The sequence below is a fragment of the Cimex lectularius genome, unplaced genomic scaffold (genome assembly GCF_000648675.2).
Source record: "Cimex lectularius strain Harlan isolate CLEC.00 unplaced genomic scaffold, Clec_2.1 scaffold174, whole genome shotgun sequence".
NCBI lineage: Eukaryota > Metazoa > Arthropoda > Insecta > Hemiptera > Cimicidae > Cimex > Cimex lectularius.
Genome location: NW_019392881.1, coordinates 1,463,851 through 1,487,201, shown reverse-complemented (window position 1 = coordinate 1,487,201; position 23,351 = coordinate 1,463,851). Strand labels below are relative to the sequence as shown.

Below are 23,351 nucleotides of genomic sequence, written 5' to 3'. Positions count from 1 at the left end.
TTTCTAAAATAAAATTCTTTAAATCAAAAACTGCTAATAAATGTTTTAAAAATAGCATAGGAAGGTGTCAGTGGCCACAGCAGTTTAGAACTGACATGGTGCGCATCACTGTAAGGAGAAGGTCCCTGGTTCAAATCCACTAGACTTGCATTCAAAAAGTTAGTTAAATAATTTTAAAAAGTAATTGTTCAGTTGATCTGATTGTATATCAATTAATTATCGAAAGATTTCTCGTAGCATTTTAATACACTTACACCCCATTGTTTGTATGAAAAAAATCCTTATTTATGATGTAACATTTATTTGAAATTAATAAATACACATTTACCAGGTAAAACGTTAAATGCGTTCTTACACCAAGGATAGGGACCTGTTAAACATGTATGTAATCACCATTTGTCAAATAATTTTACAGATTCAACACTAGTTGATAATACTAAATAATACATTAGTTTATTTTATATTGTATAAAAACCACAACTGGATTTTTCAATGTCTAGCAATTTTACCATTCAAAAATTATCTGTAATACAGGAATTAGTTTTTTAAAGTAATAAATCAATAAAAATATGATTAAGTCTTCAAGACTTAGGTCCATCAAAAGCTGATGTCTAACGAACCTATTGTTGCAATTAATGGTTTCTTACTTCTTAAGATAACATAAGATATACATTAAATTTGGTCGTTATTGATTATTTTGGTCTGCCTATTCTTGCTGGATAGATAATATGACATATCAGTAATGACAAAATTTCAGGTTCATCACCCCATGGAGATATCTCACAAAATATTATTATTATTTTATTTATTATTAAAAATACTTTTATTTGACAAAAAAATGCATAAAATATTACATACAATGGCAAATGCCATCTGCAGGTGAAATATGCCTAAAATATTAGCATAAATAATGTTTATAAGCATAAACTGGCAAAATTAAATAGTTCATTACAAACAAAATATAAACTAAGAGATACATGAAATTTGTTCATTATAGATCTTTTAATCAGGGTAGTTATGACAGATAAGTAATGCCCAAATTTCATCACCAAGGTTCTTCACCTTGCAGACAATATCATTCATGGGATTTTGGGTTTTCCTCTTGGTTTAACTTTTATTAATCCACATGAGTACTAAATAAACTTCTTTCTCATAGAGCAATAATTTTATAAATAATTAAAAGTTACATTTCTTTTCTTAAAATCTTTATTTTTACGAAATTGATATTCACTGAAACACCTATTACTTAATAAATAATTGGTTTTTAGTATATAAATTTTAATAATATGCTCATACTTCTTTATAAATAAGGAGGTCAGTAAGGAAAAATATAATATACATACATGATGAGTCGTTTCAATGGTACTTTAAACAACAGGCAAGGGTACTTTAAACGAAAGAAACATAGACCATCATTACTTGGGTTTTGAAATTTCATTATTAAAATGAAATTAATTAGCAAATGCTTATTTAAATCATATACAAACCACTACCAGTTTGTTATACAAATTCGATAGGATTACTTGGATTTTTAGAATTGTGTACCCATTTTGTATTGGTTGTGATGAAGATAAGTTGTTAGATCACAGTTGCAATGTTCACATGATTGTCATATTGATGTGGCTATTTATTATGATTTATGATTTTTAACAAAGTATTTATTGGGGTTCAAGAAAATCAGGATACTCAACTGCCAACTATGTCCAGGTGAGAAGTAAAATAATAAAAGTTGGGAAATGTCAAGATGTGGTCTCTTTTGTTAATAATCTTTAAGGTAATGAGAGGTTCTCTTTAATGGTGGTGATTATGAATTGAGGTACGTCTTTTTGCATATTATGCTATTGATGGAGGATGTTGGTATGCGAATCAGTAAGTGTTAATCTTGTTGGTCACTTACTGGATTCGTCTAGTTCTGTCTGTGTGTGTGTGTGTGTGTGTGTGTGGGGGGGGGGGTAGTGCAATCTTCCTTTTAACAGTTCCTCACTGTGACATAAAGCTGCAGAGCCAGTTCAACATGTTTTGTTGATTTTTATTAATGATTTTTTTAACTATCAACAACTATAGGCAGGATTTTGTATAATTGTTAAAAACAATAAACGGATTATTTTTGACGTGTTGAATGAATGAAATAACAGTAACCACTCGGAAAAACACGTTAGGGAGAATAAAATACATCTATAAATAATTTAAATGTTAGGTTTATAGAGAGTTTACGACAATTGGAGCATGTGTGTTATCGTGAGTGAGAGGGTTGACTATCTAGAGGGGGGGGGTTGGGGGATATTGCTTTGTAAATATGCTCTTGTGAGGCTTAGCTCACTCCCCCAAGATAAGTCTCCAAGGAGGCTTACATATCCCGGAGACCAATAGGACCCGGCTGGGGAAGGACTTAGACGAATGGACTTAAAGGGGCAAAACGATCTCGAAGGATCTGGCCGGAAGGTTTAACTTATGCATACCCCCTTACGCCGAAAACGTGCCCGGTACTGGACATATTCGTCCCCTGATTCAGCACCGAAATAAAACAATAAAGACCCTTACATCCCCTACTTTGGCTTATTGAAATTGGGGATTTGTCCTTTCTTCCTTCAATCCTTTATTTTCAATTTTCCTGACCCCGTGCCGCCCCCGGCTTTCATCCCTTCTTCATTTTTTATTAGGGCCTTTAAAGAAAGGAGGGATAGTTTAGGAATTATCCCCCTTCTTAAGAACCCTAATACCGCTCGTACATGCCCTATAATGTTTAGTATTTCGTTACACTCCCACTTTATTATTTATTAGTCTGATCATTTCTTATGGAAAGAAAAGCATGTATAGTTTTAAAAGTACGTGTATCCACCAGATAGAAAGTACCTCAGTACTTTGTCCAATAAGTTTAAAAACTTGATTGCCGACGTTTAATTTTTCAAAGATTATTGAAATATTCTTCAATCAAAACTAAGAAACAAATTGTTGTTTTGCTAGATTTTGGCTTCGTCCTTCTGTCTTTTGTTTAAACCACAATGTTTTATTTTGTTGTTTCTCACGTGATTTAATCCTCGTCTTAAATCAATGAAATCGTCATTATTTTAGTACAGGAGCTCTTCTTTTTTTCTCCGTTTTGTCTTGATTACGAAATAAAAATTTTACGTCATCACCAGGATAATTTGAACACTATTATAATTTTGGTTTTAATTTTGTTTTGGCTTAACGTCACTGGTGAACTAGTATGACGAAAAAGTGGGCTTTTTCTTTCTGACCTAAATAACAAAAATTTACAGCGATATTTACTTTCTGAGAGTTTCTTGTCTTTTCTTGAGAACTCAATTGATCTGTACGTTTATAACAACTTCAAGTATGTTCGTAATGAGGTTTAAACTTTGTTTTTTTGATAACAATTTAAGAAACACACAAATAGAAATTTTGATGAAACAAATAAGCAGTATAGATGGACTGGAACTTGAACAAAAACCCAACATTTATTTTAAAAAAGTCCTTAAATTTAAAAACTTCCATATTACTGAATCAATATTGATAACGTATAAGATTTATGCTTTGCAAAAAAATGTTATTGTTCTAAATATGTTCTATGTGAGATAGGTAGTTAAATAGATAGAAGGAGAGAGAGAGAGAGAGAGAGAGAGAGAGAGAGAGAGANGAGAGAGAGAGTGAGAAGGAGAGGAAAGGGGAAAGAGAGAGAGCGAGAAGAGGAATGCGAGGATTAATTGATTGATCGTTTTATTTAGTCAAAAAGTCAAAATTTGATAGAGAGAGAGAGAGAGTGAGAAGGAGAGGAAAGGAGAAAGAGAGAGAGCGAGAAGAGGAATGCGAGGATTAATTGATTGATCGTTTTATTTAGTCAAAAAGTCAAAATTTGAGAGAGAGAGAGAGAGAGGGAGAGTGAGTGAGAGAAGGAGGAAGAAAGCAAAATTTCTCTAGGTAGATAGATAGATGATAAATTGATAGGTAGGTACATAGAAAGAGAGAGATAGACATATAAATAGATAGAAAGACTGTGATAAAAAGATAGACTGCGTAATATGTTTTAAACTCAATACAGAAGAATCTATCTTATAGTTTTACATTTGGCAAATTTTACTTTCTTAACCTTCAGTTAAAAACTATGGCACTGTTTATAGTGTACGTACATACCTTAAGAATTGTACTCGCAAAATTCCTCCCCAATCCACCACATATCTGCTTGTATAAACATTCCAACTAGAAAATTCCAAAGCTCTCTTCTAATGTGCAATCCGAGACCATAAATTTGACTTAACGGGGCCAAGACTTTCTTGAAGAAGAGTGTCGAGGATAAAATTGGGCATTTAGGGACTCCGGGTGGTGTTTAAATCTCCACTTCACCCTCGTCCCGCTCCGGTTGTCCAACACTATCATCCCTAAACCGGCCGTACGGGGCTCTTTACGAGTAAATCTACTTGAATTTTTATCTGCCCGAGACACGTGTTCCGTGAGCAGGACTGATCCTAAGTTAGAGCCCTTGGGCTCGATCTAAGACGCTACCCCTCGCCATTACTCATACCCTTTAGGCCTCGCTCCCGAGGCTTAACTCCTTAATTAATTATATGCAGTGAAGTTATTGCCACCCTTACATCCCCAGTCCTGCACGGCCATTCGGTTACATTTACCCCCTTTTATCTAAGATTTTAAACAATTTGTCTCTGGATTTGATATTACTACTGCGGTAATTATAATTACTTAAGGTGCTAACTTTGAATTGTTAATGAATTTGAATGATGATTTTGAATTAATGGTTTTTTAAATGTTTTAAACATCATTGATCATTACATATATATATTTTTTTTCTCTCTGAAAGTTGTTTGAACTAATTTATCCACTCGGAAGGCACCTTTTTAAAAAGATATAAGCAACTCTTTTTTTTAAATTTTTTATCATTCTTTATTTCTTTTATTACAGAATCAATTTCGGAGTAATTCGGCTACTCCAGCACTTTTGCCGTTGAACCCGCTCACTATTTTTATAAACAGGTGAAAAGGTTCAGTATAATAGGTAAAAACTTTATTAAACGTCATATATTTGTTGATACTCATTGTAACGACATTTACAAAACAAAGGCCTGCCCAAAGATTATTACGATATGAATTGAACTTAAGCTTCCTGACTTCGCAAAACTAATTAATTAAATTGACCAGAGAGGTTGGCTTATTGACAAACAGTCATAACAGGACGCTAAGACATAATGAGCGGGGAGTGTCCTTCGTCCCGATGGCTTATGTATTTACAGATGAATCTTTGTTCAAACAAGAGTGGCCGAAACGGGTAATGACCAATTAGTTTGACTAATTAGACGACGAGGTAAGGCGATTCGTGTCTAATTGACCGACGTCTTGGACTCGGGTGCTTTGATCTTCCGATTGACTGGTGTCTTAGCGGGAGGACTCCCTCAATCGTGCTGTGTACAAGAGAACCGAGAAGGCATTACAGCATGACCCTCTATGGGTCTAATGCGATCAACGTAATTACGACTTGACTTCTAAAGTAAAAATATAGGTAAAATTTGTAAAATGATGAGCATAAACGATTTATGGGAATCCTGGCATTTCTTAGTACGTAGTAGTAATGATCTTTGTATGAACAAACAATTTCAAATGATAGTTCTTATTCGCATTTTGTTGTTTACAACGATCCGGATTTCGAGCATTAAACGCTCATCATCAGGTCGAAGGCGTTACAAACACATCTCTGACATAAACCAGCCGATCCACCACCATCGCGACATTCCAATGAGATGCAGCATCAGCTTCAATCTGATGATGACCGTTTAACGCTCAAAATCCGGATCGTTGAAAACAATAAACTGTGAGTAAGAATGATGTTTTGAAAAGATGAATACCCAAAAGCCCCCAACTTCATCATTCATAACAATTAGACATGTTATTATAACGAGGTAAAATTCGTCCTAAATGATAGTTTCTTCGGTGTTTAAAAAATGTAGCAAGATTTAACTACTTTTTGATAAATAGTCGAATAATCAAAACTGTCTCGATAATTTAATTAACTGTTGTAGATTTTTGTCTTTATAACTGCAGGAGCTTTGAAATAAAGTAATTATCTTTTCTTATAGATTTATATATCTCCATCCTTGGGAAAAAACACAACTTTTCAGGATTGCGATTTTAAAGTTCAAACGTTGATGATAATGATGGATGTGGGTTTTTTGTTCCTCAAGCACTGTAGCTTTCTGGCTTATTGTACTTTCCTAGTGCCTCATTCAGTGTAATCGACTCAATCTCTTCCTAAGAAGTACTAGGTCACTGACTGTCGTTGCTACAATTCCTAAAGGCGGGTCCAGACGGGTGTAACGTGTAATGCAAGATTACGAGTAATTTAGAGTGAATAGTGTGGACGGCAAACGAACTCAACGCGAATCTTGAAGAGGGGGCTGTTCCACTCAGTTGCTACGAACATGCCGAATGCTGTCGTGATAGGTGATAGCTAATAGGTCTTGATAGCTGGTGCTGCTTTTATTTGTACGTATTTATTGTACGTATTACGAAAGGACAATTTCACACCATGCATCGTTTTTCAGATTCTTTTTTAAATAATCCGGGTTTTTAGGATTCCAAATTTCCGGTTTTCCTTGGTATAAACCAATAAGTTCAAGCGACTGTTCGTCACTCCACATCATGAACGTCCACACTACACAACTGCCACGAACGCCGTCCAAACGAGAACTGCGAGCGCCTTTGTGTTCGCACAAAAAACCGACACCCCGATGGATCCGGTCGAACGGTTGGGCGAGCGTTACATGTAATGCTCGTAGTAGCGTCCACACAAAGAATTCGCCTTGCATTACGCGTTACGTTACGTGTTACATTACACTCGTCTGGACCCGGCTTAATTTCTTTGTAACCCAGGTTATGTCTACATGGAGCGGATGCTTCGAATTCGAAGATGACATGGGGGGGGGCTGTTTTCCTTCTTTCCTTTCTTCCCTCTTGTCCTCCTCCATATGCATAACCTACAAATGGAATTTTAATTGAATATTGTGAAGAGTTTTCTCAGATGGCACTGATCGTCAAATAACCCTATTACTCCTCTGTGTTTAGTCCTCTCTAACTGTACCAGTAAGTTTACCATCAACAATTATCCAAGAGCATCCTCTTGCCGTACAAAAAGAGCGAAAAATGGGCAAACTTGAAAACAAAACATCACTTCTAATAATAATAAAATACAGCTTGCACGTTTATACACGGGCACGAAAAAATGTCAATCAAAAGAGAGACAAAACAAGGATAAACACTGTCATATTTAGAATTTTCTAAGTAAGACCGTTTACCGAAATAACACACCGATAAACCAGTGATAATTAGCAGACCAGGATAGTCAGAGTTGATCAAGAAACAGTTAATAAAAAAGCGACAAAACCACGTTAACTCTGACACATATTACAAGCTTTTAAAAGGACTCAACTAATAAAGTAACACATAGACAAGTCTCTGATAAAGGCTCTCTCATGTAGTCGTAGGGCAGATCAGGAACCTATGTAGGGTAGAAGAAATCAGATGAAGATGAAGATGATCATATGATATCCTTCATAGGTGCCGCCTTAACCCTCAAAGGCCCTCCCTCTCATATGGCCTCCGTTATTAAAAACTTACTACACAAAACTTTTAGTGCAATAAAATACACATTTTTCGAGGCCCTCACAACACGCACAACTATTGACCATAGCACAGCCGATAGAATGTAGAAGATTGACAGGAGATAGGCGCACTAGGAAAGAGTAACCAAACTTCGGCCATACTAGCAGAAGTACTTTTACAAAATTTTGAAATGAAATTATGGCAAATCACTACATTTTACACATATATAGTACGTTGATGATATACTTGCCGTGGCAGACGTAAACAACATATGACCCACTTGCTGTAGTAAACGTCAACAACATCACATGCTGACAGAGCTCAACCTTACACATACAATTAAAAACAATTTAAATATCTTAGATCAAACAATCATTAAAACTAACGAGCAACTATATTTCGACATATACATATAGAGTAAAATCACCACCAGTTACTCATAATGGCAGCACTAAAATGCAAGACAGTTTTTAAACAATACCACTAACCAAAGAGAAATAAAAAAATGTACTGAAAACAATAAAAGCCATTGCACACGCCATGTACACGACCAAAACGATTACAAAAAGAATAAACAACAAATTCGGAATTAAACAGTATTGAAAACCATGAACTTCATAGGAAAACTACTAATACAAAACATTGACAAAGCAAAATAACTATACATAATATGCGAATGCTGAGAAATAGTTTGGACCGACAGGACGACAAACAAAAAAACAATACACAGAACATGTACCTTTTTAAAAAAAAATCATATAGCATTACAATGCAGACAAGGAATAAACACGACGTACAAAAAGGAAAAAACATAATCCGAAACTTTGAAATATACAAACACAACACATTTAAAATTAAAAAACTATACCCCTTTCAAAACACTGTATCAATTAAAAATGAAAAGGTCCGACGACCACAAAGACAAAGCGAAACAATAAACAGTAGACCTTCATCCACCAAAAGCAATCGAAAACAAAGCCCCCACGACCTTATAAAAGAAACTTAACAGAATCACACAAACACACTTAAGATGGCGAAACGCGTCTGACAATCCAACCCAGCGATGATAGGAAGACGAAAATCGATCGGTAAGGTAGTTACAGGTTCATCATCCCGTAGGTCATAGGAGGAAATTCTAAAATTTATTAAAATAAGATCTTAAATTATTGAAGTGCCTCTGGCTAATAAAACCAGTTAGTACAACCAATGGTTCGTACAATCTGTGATGATTAAGTTCCAGAAAGCTCAGCTCATCAAACAGCGTGCATTTTTTCTTCTCTCTCTATCTCTGTCTCTGTCTCTCTGTCTCACTCTCTCTCTATCTCTCTCTATCTTTCGGAGTGAGTTTACATTTTACTCAAAACACCCTTGAGTAATGGTTAGTGATTGGTGGTGATTAGTGACCGTTAATCGATATTTATTTAGAAATAGTGAGATGCGGTCTGGTGTGATGTAGGTTTCAGAAAAACATTTTCTTTATCGTGGCAACGTTTCGATCTTTATTGAGATCATCTTCAGGGATCAAAGTGTTTGTCTTCTGTGTAATTGTGCCATTCTTGCGTGTCGTGGCACTCTCGACACGACACGCAAGAATGGCACAATTACACTGAAGACAAACACTTTGAGCCCTGAAGACGATCTCAATAAAGATCGAAACGTTGGCACGATAAAGAAAATGTTTTTCTGAAACCTAAATCACACCAGACCGCATCTCACGATTTCTAAATAAATAAAGTTAATGATTGGTTTAGTTTCTTCCTAAAATGGGTTAAACAATGAACTTAACAGCAAACTACCCCCAAGTATCATCAACAATTCATACAGGGGTAACGTTCCTTCTTGAAGTTCCACAATAGACGGAAATCGACATGCTGAAAATATGATAAAATATTTACCGCAACAAATTTTATTAATCCAGAATTAATTACAGTTCACATCAATTTATTTCCGTTAAAATTCCGATTAAAACACGTAATGCACTCAGATTGAAAAAAAAAATGCCTAGGTATAAAGTGGCGCAAACAGCGGTTTAAGGCCACTGGTAGTCTTGATCGAAGAGAAGGTAGTGGTCAGCCATGTTTTACGACGGCTAGAGACGATCGTTTTATTGCTCTTACCGCATTATGGAACTGTCATTTAACGGCTTCTTTGATAGAAAGTCAACACCCAACGATCTAATGGGCTCTAAAACAGTCATCAGAACGTTTCGTGATAATAACCTAGTCCGAAGACGTCCCGCATTATTAGAGAGCCATCGTGCAGAAAGGAGACTACTCCCAAATCAGGATCTAGCTTGTACAGCTGAACAATTGGGGGTTCTCCTCTTTACAGATGTGTGCCAGCTTGATTTGTGGCAGTTAGACGTACGGAACCGTGTGTGGAGAAGACATGGAGACCGTTTTGCATCATGGCCATGCGTGAGTCATAGTCAGTTATGGTATGTGACGGAATCAACGTCCATGCCCGTACCGAACTGGTTAACATACACAGTGGGAATTTGGGTATACTGTAGTACATTGAGGAAGTTCTTCTGGAAGCTGTTGTCCCATTTTCTTCATTTATTGGGGACAACTTCCTGATAATACATGATAATGTTCGACCGCATGTAGCTAGAGTTGTAGCTCATTACTTGGAGGACATAGGGTATAGAATATATATTTAGGGCATGATAAAGAGACAGACTAGAAATCGTTCGCCTGCAACAAGTATTGATCAGCTTTAAGCCGCTTTTTTGAAGAACGGGATTCTGTTTCACAAGACGAAATCTGTTCGATTACTTACTATATGCCTAGGAGAGTTAAGGCCCTCCATGAGGCCATAGGATGTCATTAAGAGTAAAACCAGGTATAAATTATTTTTAATATTGCACTAAATGATTTTCCGGTATTTTGGTGAATTTTCTTTCAAACCGTCATGCTTAAATCATTTTCATTAAAGCACAAGAATTCAGATCTCATTTAATCGTCTTACATTAAAATAAGTATGATGTAACTAATTTAACGATAAAAATTACATATAGGTTGAAATAAACATCAAAATACGAGTGCCCCGCTTTTTGAGTGTATAAACAAAAAAATTAAGAACAACATGATCGATTATTAAACACCTATACCAATTGACAAAATAACTCAAACAAACCGCTTAATTTGGCAAAACTCTTACTATTAAGTAGTAGTGTTAAGAAAATTTAATTTTTATTTAAAATATGAAAATGAACCCAGAGAAAATGACGTTATCAAATTAATGAGAGTGGAGTTTCTCTAGTGCTGAATCACTAAAATAAACATTGAAGACCAGTACGTGGTGATTAGTGACCGTTAGTCGATGATTATTTGGAAATCGTGAGATGCGGTCTGGCGTGACGTAGGTTTCAGAAAAACGTTTTCTTTATCGTGCCAACGTTTCGATCTTTATTGAGATCATCTTCAGGGCTCAAAATGTTTGTTTTCTGCGTAATTGTGCCATTCTTGTGTGTCGTGTTGAGAGTGCCCATCAAGTTACTCAACAATCTCAACACAACACACAAGAATGGCACAATTACGCAGAAAACAAACATTTTGAGCCCTGAAGATGATCTCAATAAAGATCGGAACGTTGATGTTTTTGAAAGAAAATGTTTTTCTGAAACGTACATCACACCAGATCGCATCTCACGATTCCGAATAATCATTGAAGTCCAGATTGTAAGGGATTGTTAAAAGCATTGCATATTTTCAGTTTCTTATTCTTAAAAAAGAAGATGTTATATCTCCATTCTTTTATTTTTGTTTCTCCTTAAAATGGGTTGAATAAGTTGAGACTCGTACAAGTGTCCGGTTAGGTGTGATAAAGTGCGCCCACGTTCTGACGGATTAGGCCCGCGGCCCGCTACGCCTTTTTATCATATAAACTTAGCCGTATCTCAGTGGCTGGGGTAATAAGATTCATGAATACCACCCCACCGCCGATCCTTGCTATATTTTATCCAAGGCGGGGAAAAGGAAGGAGGCCTGTATAAACCTTCATATACAGCGTCGAGAGATAAGCCTGCCCTATATAATAACGATTGCTAAGTCTTCTATCATAATAATTCTCTCCTACCTTCCCACAACAATATAATTCCCGCCCTCCCATATATCTTAACTTTTAGACGAAGGGTTCTGCAGGATTAAAGATTAGCAATCTTAATGTCTCCCCCAACTCCTTTTCTCGAGTGAGTTATTGCTTTCTAGCTTTATATTATTATTTGGGGGATTCTTGAAGGAGCTTGCTTAATTTACTGGCCCCCTCCTCGTCGACCGCGCTATTACTTAACACAGTATAACAATCTGTAACGATCCTCTTTGTAGGTGTTACCCTCATCGTAATAACAGAATAATTACTACGTTATTATACTCGTTTAATTATTATTGTTGTTTATTGCTTCCGCGGCACTGCTATAGTCGACACTTACCGCTTTTATTGTACGACTGTGATTTACAAAATCAACACGGCACCTTTTGTGCTTTACTATGCTACAAATAGTACAATGGTAAATACAAACTGATCTACTCAAGAAAAGAATAAAAATTATTTCCTTCAATATACACGTTATTCCTACGTAAATTTTAGACGATACTAGTTCATTATGTTAAGACATTTGTGAATGTTTAATTGAAAATCTACAATGTCTTATCTAATAAATGTGATGTTAACGTTTTCAGATTTTACTAAATATTTACATAGGCAACATTTTAACTGCATTTATTTGGTTTTTAATTCAAAAATATAGAGCATATAAGTGCTGAAAAACATTATTTTTCTATATACTCCGAGACAAAACACCGGGTACTCATATTTCATTTTATTATTTTTATTATTATTTATTTTTTATTACTTACAACATACTGTTTTATGTAATGTAAATAATATATGTGTAAATTATTTAATTATCATCGTTTGAAAGAAAATTCACAAAGGCACCAAAAAATCACGTAGTGAAAGCTTAAAATTTAACTAACAATTTATGCCTGGTTTTGCTCTTAATAGCGCGTATTAATCCTATCGTCTCGCAGAGGGCAGTTCTTGTGTAACAGAATCCCATTCTTATAAAAAAAAAATTTAAAGCTGATCAATACTTGTTGGAAGCGACGAACGATTTCTAATGTGTATCTTTATCATGCCATACATATATATATTCTATATGATTTATGTAAGGAGAACGTGCTGGCCAATTTATTGAGGTAATCCCTACATCCTCCAAGCAATGGGTCACAACTCAAGCTACATACGGTCGAGCATTATCATGCATTAAAAGGGAGTTGTCTCCAATAAATGAAGCGAATGAGACCACAGCTTCCAGAAGAACTTCCTCAATGTACTTCAGTGTAGTCAAATACCCATTGTGTATGATAACCAGTTCGGTACGGGCATGGACCACCCCATACCATAACTGACTATGACTCACGCATGGCCATGATGCAAAACGGTCTCCATGTCTTCTCCACACAAGGTTCCGAACATCTAATTGCCACAAATCAAGCTGGCACACATCTGTAAAGAGGAGAGCACCCAATTGTCCAGCTGTACAAGCTAGATCCTGATTTGGGAGTAGTCTCCTGTCTTTGAAAAGGCTGTGACTCATTCGTGGGATATGAAGCAAATCGTTTTGCACGTCTTCTTCATACAACCCCGGTCATCTTGTCACCAACCAAACCGGCAATCATCTATGAAGAGAACAGATCCCAGTGTTCATTTGTCTATTCGAGATCCTGTTTTGCTAATTGTCCCCTTTCACTCGATGTCTCTCCAATAGTAAAGGACTGATGCGGCACGTCTAGGGTCTAGGTTATTCTCACGAAGCCTTCTGATGACTATTTTAAAGTTCACCCTTACATTGCATTTGGACCATTTGCAGTTGACTACCTATCAAGGAAGCCGTTAAATGACAGTTCCATAGTGCGCTAAGAGTAATACAACGATCGTCTCTAGCCATCGTACATCGCGGTCGACCATTATTTTGTGTTCAGTCGAGACTCCGGTGGCCCTAAACCGCTGTAGCTCATCGTGTATGGTAAGAGCGCGGCACAACCAGGTCTGGATTTGCCAAGCCCGCGGGCGAGCTAAAGCCATGCTTTTAAGAAAAAAAATATGTGTACTCAAATGTATTGATTCATCAACGAAAACAATTTATAAAATTAGTGAACTCACTAGACAAATTGGCTCTGGAAGGGTTGAAATAGAACTGATTTTCTTTATTTTTAATCTGAAGAGTGCCAAAGGATTAGTAACGCTGTAATGGTAAACTACAAGTTATTAATGTAGTGGTTACCTTTTAAGTCAACTATTAATGTTTATGGTGATAATTCCTCTTGTGGTCTGAGAAGTAATAAACCTATTGTTTGATAGTTACCTGTTATCTTGGTCTGCCTTTCCTTGCTGTATTTCTGTCCTTGTCTGCCTTTATTTTGTCGGTACAGTTGCGTTCGGCATTTCGCAGTCTTTAGTGTTTGGGTGATTTCTGCGGAGCGAAGTTTTCGTTATGAGGTGGTGGATCTTGTCGTGGTATTAATCTTTATACCTAGTCATTATGAAAAATAAACAAATATTGGGTTGTCCGGAAAATAATGCAGGATTTTGGTATTAAACAAAAAAAAAGAAACTAGTTACTTTAAAGCAATGTTCTTTAATCAAANAATGAGTAATCCTGTAAACGTAAACAGAATATTTTATATAGATTTTTTTTAATGAAAACTTAAAATCCTGCATTATTTTCCGGACAACCCAATAAATACAAGTGTGTTTGAGTGTGTAATATAGGGGGTTGGCTGAGGAGTTGTTCAACAGTTGAAGTTGAGTTAAAGTTTAAGGGAGAATAGGAAGTGGGAATTTTGTTCCCCAATCACTGAGCCTTCTGGCTAATTGTAAATTCCTAGATCCTAGTATCACTTTGTCCTTCTTTTTAGGAGTACTAGGTCACTGATTGTAATTACTACAACTTGCTTGCTGGGTTTGTTTCTGTCTCAATTGGGCACTTGCTTTGCATTCGAAGATGATATGGGTGGCTATTTCTTCCTCCCCATTGTAATCTTCAAACGTGATCATCGTTGATTATGCCCATGTTGTATAGATGTTTTCTCATACGCCAGTGACCAGTAAATAGTACTATCACTCCTCCGAGTTATTCTACATTTATTTTATTTTTAGTAAGTTTAGGTTAGGTTTAGGTTAGTAGGTTTAGGTTTAGGTTATTTCGTGTAAGAAGAGCCTAATAATTAACAAACAATTAATTTTAAATTTAAAAGGACTTAAACATTGTTTTTTCTCTCCTAAAGCAGATTTTAAATTCTTTACGGGTTTATGGCAATTATTGTTTTATTTGGAAGTTTGAATAGAAAATATTGAATAAGATAGCTTTTTTATTGATAAAACTATATCTTAGAATTTATAATAGTAAAAAAAGAAATTGCAGACAATTTTATGCCGGAGATTTTAAAAAATCGCTAAAAGGATTCCGTTTAAGTTATCACTTTATATTCATATCATCATAAAATAAGCCATGCTTATATGAAAACATTTATAGTTTTTTGGATTTAAATTGATTATTAATGTCTATAATATTGCAATGATTATTGTATTTTTGTTTATTAAATTATTTACATCCTTGTCAGGGGCTAAAAGGGCGGTGGATTCAATTCCAGGGCACAATGGAGATGATAAGACGAGGCACAGTTATGAGCGAACGAGAGAGAGAAAAAAAATCGATTCTCCACCAAATGATCTTGTAATTCGAGTTTTATCTGACGGCTCCTGGGATTCGTGTAGAAGAATACTGGGTTTAATTTCCTGTTTTCCTCGCGTATTTGAGCGAGAGGCAGAAATCTGGCGGTATCACTCGGTAATAAACCTTCGGCTATAAACGAGACCGTGCCGGCTGCGGTTTCCGATCCTCCAAACAGATACACTAATGGGTACACATGGTGCGTTACGACAGTCCGTTTCCGTCTGAATCCGCTTTCCGAATACGTTTATCGGATTCTTTTCTATCACTATAATGTCTCAAGGGTGCCAGTTTTGGCGGGGGTTCGAATCTCAACGATAAAAGGCCTTCAAACGGTTTATAGACGTATTGAGTGGAGATACCAGACACCAGTATTGGATTCTGAATCGATACATGCCAAGTCCTAGTGTAATGAGGTCCATTACTTTGTTTAACGACCCCAGATTTTTGGGTAAACCGGTGTTAATCGTGTTAAGTTGATTGGTTTTAAGACACAAGTTTGAAACTATTAGCAAACTCGACACTGTCTAGTGTCTGTTAAGTACTGTGCAAGTTATGAGTAGGCTTTTGTTTACTTACAACTTGTTAGTTGCCTAAAATTGAAGTGTCCATAAAAGAATGTGAGAGGAAGAAGCACTTTTGAGAAATGAACGATCAAAACTTTAGTCAAAGCAGTATAAAATTCTATCTCCTCCAACAATTTCCATTAACGAGCTTTTAAACAGATAATTATGCAACTCTACTTATTTACTTATTTTTTTGTTAAGACAAATCAATTAACATATTCGAAACGTTATATATATTCTAACAGCTCAAAGAGATTCAGCATATAATAATCTCGAAAGGTTGATTTATTTATATACATTCTGCACAAACAAGAACGTACACATGATACAGAATTAAGCTTATGCCTTCTCGCACCCATTTATGATTTTGCTGTTTTGGCAGACCCGGGTCAAACCTCGGTGCTATGCGTCCAACAATCGAAGTTTAGCTCCAGGGTGTCCACATTCTATGGTCATTTCAGCCTCCAACCCGTGCAGTTTTTAAACTGGGAGACACAACACTCACTCTTTCAATATTACACCATAAGCCATCTCAAACTATACATTCACGCAAATAAATTCATTCACTCCCAAATAACCAAAACGATATTTTTATTAATACTATATATAACAAAGCAGTTATTTAAGCTCCCAACGAATGCAGTTTTTAACCTAGACATACTAGCTCTCTTATTAGCTTATTTTGAAATATGTTAGGACTCAAATATTAGCTGGCATGCTCAAGTATAATTGTCATATCAGATAGCATGCATATTCTATTTCGCTCTATTTATTGAGCCACGGACATTGAGTCCAATTGAATTTTCCCTCAATATCGGACACTTGTGGGCTTTGACCAAAAGTATGTGCCAGCGAGTCAACCACCCATGGTCTTGTACAACGTTTGCGTAAATTTCTAATTTGTCTATTATTTGTCATACAACATTTGTGCAATATAAATAGATGTGAGATTCATTATTATTATTTTGGTTTACCTAAGTTTTTTGACAGACCAAAACTACTCACTGCACAAACTATCGTGAATATAAGCATACCAAAATTACCAACCAAGCTACAGACAGAATCACATTCCAGAACTTAGAAAAAAACCTCTTCTGAAGTATTTTTATTACACAAACACGTCTTACGAGATTGGACAAATAAGATCTCCAGGAAGGTTATTCCAGATGGTCGAATTTAATTTGTCCATGTTCGTAATTAATATTAAATAATTTTTTCAAATGCCAAATAATTATAATATTAAGGCAAAGGACTAGATCTTCTATTTAAAAGTACCTTGATTTAATCGTTGGTGAAAATGAATTTTATACTGTTTTATCCACCTTTATCAATCTAATTTTTTTCTTCTGTTCTTATTCTTTTGTAAAGACTTCTATTTTTACCCTGTAATAGCTATTGCTGAAATACAGTATTAATCTATCACTTCTATTTTAAGCAAATTAGCGTGTCCTTTTATAAGTAAACTGTATCTACGATTTCTTCTATTAAATCTGTTGTGCCTGTATTATATTTTTCGTTATATTCACGTATGTTTTTTGTGTACTTCAAGGAGTAACTTTACTCTTGTAACAATTGCTTATGATTTATAAGTGCTTTTCTGAGAGGTTTGTGACAAAGCAGACTTTTCGTCCATCGTCATTCACAAAGGATGTTCGGCGTGTTCTTCGCTGTAACATACAACCCGTTACAATTCCTTTGTAGAATGTACGGGTGAGATGTAGTCTCGTTAACAGTGAAATCATCTCATAAATTCATTAGGTTTGGAATCATATGTTTTAAATATTGTAAGTCGATGTGCTTATTTGTTAACCTTTTAAATTATTAATAATAGTTAACGAAGATTTCGTGACTGTGTTATCTTCCTTGAAAGGTTGCCGCAGAGACTTGTTTTCTTTTTAACAAATTGGCCGTAATTTTTTTATTCGTGGTTGTATAACGATATATATTTAGGTTCTTAATATTTAAAACTTTTGTAAATCAATATCGATTTTGCTTTCAAACATTTTATTTAATATTCATTATCATTATTTATTTTCTATGGTTGGTTAATTTATCCTCATTCGTCTCTTATCTGTAAATTGATTCTTTAAAAACCTGCGGAACGTCAATTAAAAACTTTCAAAATACAATAGTAATGATAGTAATAGTAATAATCGGATAGCACAAAAATAATAGGATATGCGAATTATTAATGTGTTTTACATTTTATTTGTAAATCTTGGTAAAGCGAATGCGTAAACTAATAATTATTTTTGGCAACACATGAAACATTCGAAAGATTGAGACAGATGATAAACGGAGTAAAATTATTTTCCGGACGTCAGCATTGAATCTAATCTTCTGAAAGTTTTAATAACGGAAGCGACATCGAGCTGCGTCAACTGGTAGTACAACAAAGCCTCGAGCATTTCCGCCGTCGGGCTACCCAGGCCGTTGTTTCCTGAAGTAAGAGCCTTGTATTTCATTAGCAATTCTTTCGCCCGTTTCAACTTAGTGTCGAGGAGAACGCAGGCGCTCAACACGGTCTTTCTGATGTCTTCGTCCCTGTCAGCGGTCGTGTTCGTCTTCAACAACTCGTCCCATTTCCTGATGTACTTCTGAATCTGGCCGGATATCTGCTCGACGTCTTTGACCAGGATCTGCACTTCCATGTCGGTCAAGTGCCTCGTCTTCGGAGTCAGCAAATTTGACGCGTTTTCGGATGTGAAGGAATTTTTGTCTACCAGAGACACCCGTCCTGATTTTTTCCGCTCGTTTTTACCGAAGACCGTGTCAGAAGGAGGTCTGCGCTTGACGGATTCCATTTTTCTCGCTTCGTTCGAATGGTCTCTCGATCCGAACGGGAAAGCGTTGTTGTAACTCGTCCTCGACGATGGGACACCGCTCACCCGTACGGGACTTTCTTCTCCCTGGTTGTTTGGAAAGTAAGTGCTGCAGTTGCTGCCACTTCTGGGCGACGGGGTTCCGAAATTCATCCTCGGACTTAGTGACCCGAAGTTAGACTTGAAAAGAGCTGGAAGACAGTTAGGTTTAGAAGTTAAAGCACAGTAGACAGTTTTAGGTGTTACACAACCTCGTTTAGTTATCTCCTTCGGAAAAGTGTTTCCTACAGAAGCGCTCGGCGACATTCTCGGCGAAGAACCAACTTTAGAAACAGACGATCCCCGTTTTGAAAGAGTTTTTGGACTGTTTTTTGCGCTTGCTTTTGCACTTTTAGGATACTTCTTTATTTCTTCTCTTGTTTCAGGTGTTTTTGTCGAGGTCGTTTTCTTCGGCTTCATCAACACTTTTGGCTTTACTTTTATAGCTTCGTTTTTTTTAATAACCACTTCGGATTTATGCGATTTGCTTTTCTTCTTTAGACCTTTAGACTTGCCCGATTTAGCGTCGTCCCTTTTATTCTTGACTTTCTTGGAGGTTTGTGCAGAATCTTTGGACGTTTTTGACAGTGTTTCTTCCAGTCTGCTTTCAGCCTCCGCAAGAGGTTCCTCGGCTTTTTGGAGGTCTGTTAGGAGGTTTTTAGGTGAAGTGTTAAAAGCTTTTCTTTTGGTTTCTGATTTGGTTTTCAATTTCGAAAAGGGTATAACCGAGTCATGCTGATTAGCCGTTTCTTCGTCTTTTGGTTTAATCGCTTTATCAAAATTCCGTTCTTCGTATTTGGCTGAGACTTTCGGAACGCTCCTAGGGAACATCGAGTCTCTATTTGTCAGTAAACGCTGGTAATGTTTTTCTCTCGCAGGAGTGACGAATTTTTTAATATTCTCTTTAGTCAAACTGTCTCTACTCGCTTTGTACTGAAGCGTTTTCCCGTTTGAGAAATTCTCTATGACAGCGGATTTTACGGCATGCTTGTTCATCCCGCCGCTGTTCGCCGGCCGAGGATTTTCCGTCTTCCGATCATCTGCTTTATCGGCAAAATATTTGAGAACGGCTGTCGAGCGTTTACCCGATGCCCTCAACCTGCCAGCGACGCCTGTTGTGCTCTTCACCGTTTTATCTTCTTTCACTACTGTTCGGTTCACATCTTTAACCACATCCTCCGGTGAGGCCCTGTTCACGGATCCCACTGATCGGTAGTACTTGAGGTCTGGTGAACACGGCCGCGAAGGCGATCTCGAAGAGTGAGAAGGAGATGAAGCTTGAGAAGGTCGTTTCGACGCTTCATCGCTCGAATCACTCTGTCGTTGAGAAGAAGCACTTCGAGAAGCTCTTGCGCTTGGTCTTGGTCGCAAGTGGTCGCCGATGGTCGCTTCTGCATCTAGCTTCGATAACTGGTCCTCCAACTTAGCAAGTCTACTCGCAAGTAAATTCCAATTGGTACTACACGCCGAAGAGTTTATTGTGAGTGTATCTTTATCTTTATCCCATGGACTTAAGTCCTCCTTTACAACCTTTTTATCATTCTTGCAATTCCTCTTGTCCGCCGCAAGGGATCTTGCTCTAACATCCATAATAATTGAATAATGTTATGTTGTTAAAGGGCAAAACCCTTTATATTACTGTAAATTTAATGAAAATGGCTACATTTCTATTGAAAAATTAAAAAGAAACCGTATGGAGTATAACATTTATATTTAAAAGCAAACATATGATTTTCGCACAATATGTAAAATAAAAAATAGTTTAAAACACGTATCTATATAATAAATATATTTTTTTAGCCAAATAAAACAATGATGATATAGAATTGATCTTTGCTTTTACTAATGAACGAAAAACTACAAAATCACGCTACTCTCCAAGTGACAAAGTTGGACAGCACATAACTTCGTACATTTATCTGCAACCACCTTTTCTTTGCAAGCGTGCTATATTTTTATTATTAATGCGCCTCATTTGGAATGAATTTTAACTTGAAAATCATCTGGCAAATATTCTTTTTGAAAGTTGATTAAATCCCACATACAACAATAATTTATCTTGTACAATGCCATTAAAAACAGCTATAACTTTTCCCAAATTGGTACTATTTTTAAAAATATTTTTTGTTTTACGCGTTCAAATATTTTTTCCAATTATATTCTATTCAAATGGCATGAGGCTTTAATTTTCAAATTTAACATTAATAATGTGAAATAAACATTTAATATTTAAAAACAATAACATTAAAAAAATTTCAAGTTGCTGAACTTAACTCCAAGTGCTGAAGAATCTTTATTTTCCCCCCATTCACTGTAATTTTAATTTTTGGTCCTTTAAGTCTAATAGATGGTGGGCTCCTAGGACTAGGTTCCCTTGCGTAGAACCATGAGTGTTTTCAAGGAAGAAACGAGTAGTTTAACTTTCTTCGTCCAGTTATTAACCAGCCTGATTCCCATAGGGTCGTGTCCGAGGCCGAAGTCGCTCGTATACCGGCTATACTCAGTTGGAAAATGGAATAGGTTCACATCTGAAGAGGAGATAAATGGGAGGTTGGCGGACTTGAACAAGCTATTAATCTGTAGGGGGGCGAATGCCGATTCAGTGGTGTGAAGAAAGCAAATGCTACTGGCAGAGTTTTAATTTTTAACATTCACCATTTAATAAAGTAAAAAATAAACGTACTGGTAATTTAATAGACTGTATGTTCAAACTTACATCTAATGAATTTATTCAAGAAATACAAGGTAAAGCCAAAAACATGTAGTAATAAATAAAACATCCTGACAGAAACGTTGATTAAGTAAGAAAGGTCGATCGAGTATTGTAATTCCTGTGTTAAAAGTGGGCTACCGTCCTACTACTCGTTGTCACCACTTTGCAATACGTTCTCCATATTATTCGCAATTAAAAATCCATGGGATATGCCGGGATTCGAACTGCTATAATGGAAATAACAATCTAGTATTCAGCGTGAATTTAACTTCAGACCCCCTCCTACATTGTTTTATTGGGTCGGTTTTAGCAAAAACTCTGAGACATAAACTTTTATTTTTATCTTGTTTTTCACTAAAATGTGTTGATCTAATTTTCCAGGGTTGATTGATTCGTACAGAAGTGTCACAATTTCAAAAGATACTTATAATTAAATTTCGTTAAGTTATTTGCAATAAATTATTTCCGAACATCGTTTTTCAGAAAAACGAAAACTTCTCCTACTTCTTCATATTAATTGCATTCCAGTTGATAGTAAATTAATGATTTCACGTGTTTACCGACTTCTCAACATTTTTCTCAAATAATATCACCTAACAGGAAGTTATAGATGTATCTCATTAAAAGGCGATTCAGCCTGGTGCAAATTTCGGTCCACAAATTCAAATTACAAAGTAATACCTTTCTATCAAGAAGCAGTAATTGACCGATAAAAATATCGTCAAATATCGCTGATAAATAAGATATCAAAAATTTTTGAGAAGTTCCTGAAAAATCGATTAGTAGATTTTCTGAAAAAAAAAAATGAATATTCGATAAACAATATGGATTTTTCATCAATACGGGTGATGACAATGCGTTGTACAAATTCACAAATAACGTTACGAGTGGATGTATTTGTCTGTGTGAATGTGATGGTCGATGGCGCAATATTAAGTACCCATCGACCCTCAATTTGGTTAGTTAGATAATTGGTGAAAAGAGTCATATGGAAATGTTGGTTAATCCACCATAACTGAGTGAATGGTATGCAAATAAGAAAGAATGTATTTAAGAGTGAATGGGTTTGAATGTAGAAACTGATGGCGTAGAGGGTTGAAATGATAGTTACTGATGATAGTGCCTGGAGCCCAACCTCGGGGACTAGACGAATAAGACCGAGGCCCGAACCTGGCCTGCCAACGTCAGTTGATGTTTCTCGAGGCCTGCCAGTAATTTATTATAAATTAAAAAAACTAATAATCAATAAATAACGAATTGAATACAATTAATAGAAATAAAAAGTATTGGGACATTTCTTAGAAATAAGCCCAGCTTTGCTTCGGTTTGCAGAGTAAGCCTTATTAAAAAATAGAGATAGGGAAGTGCGTGGAAGAGAACATGATTGATGTAACTCTTATGTAAAATCTCGATAATAATTGGTGCAAATCTAGTTCAATAAAATAAGTAAAGGACTTTAGGATCAATCAGGGTACATTGTTGTTCTGTTCCTTATATACAATATTGACCTAGATGACTTACCCTTTAATAGTCAGATATTTTTCGGCCATGGATTATGGCATAACTTTAAAAAAATTAAAGTACAACGAATAAATACAAAGGCGATAATTATAGCATGTCATAAGGACTAAACAGGGCCTTCACAAGTACTGTTGATATACTTCTAAATAAGCTTTTTGCCCTGTTTTGTCATTTAAGTGCAATTCGTTTCCTCGCTATAATCAGTGGTGGGTTTGCCTGATGAGAAAATAAAGATTTATCAACCGGCAGTCCCAAGAAGTGGTCTCCATTTTTATTTTAATCTTTAATTAGAAAATGCAACATATCGTAAAATTCAAAACAGGTCATTTTGACGTTTATTAAATCAAA

The 23,351-nt window shown here is 35.9% G+C and overlaps 1 protein-coding gene across 1 annotated transcript; it reads right to left on the bottom strand.

Moving 5' to 3' along the window:
- Nucleotides 1-18,096: 18,096 nt before the first annotated feature.
- LOC106665124 lies at nucleotides 18,097-20,468 on the bottom strand. The gene is made up of 2 exons (XM_014391339.1): nucleotides 18,982-20,468; nucleotides 18,097-18,921 (listed from the first exon to the last, which is right to left on the bottom strand). Exons 1-2 carry the CDS (start codon nucleotides 20,357-20,359, stop codon nucleotides 18,215-18,217), a joined length of 2,085 nt encoding a protein of 694 aa, XP_014246825.1. The 5' UTR covers nucleotides 20,360-20,468; the 3' UTR covers nucleotides 18,097-18,214.
- Nucleotides 20,469-23,351: the final 2,883 nt, after the last annotated feature.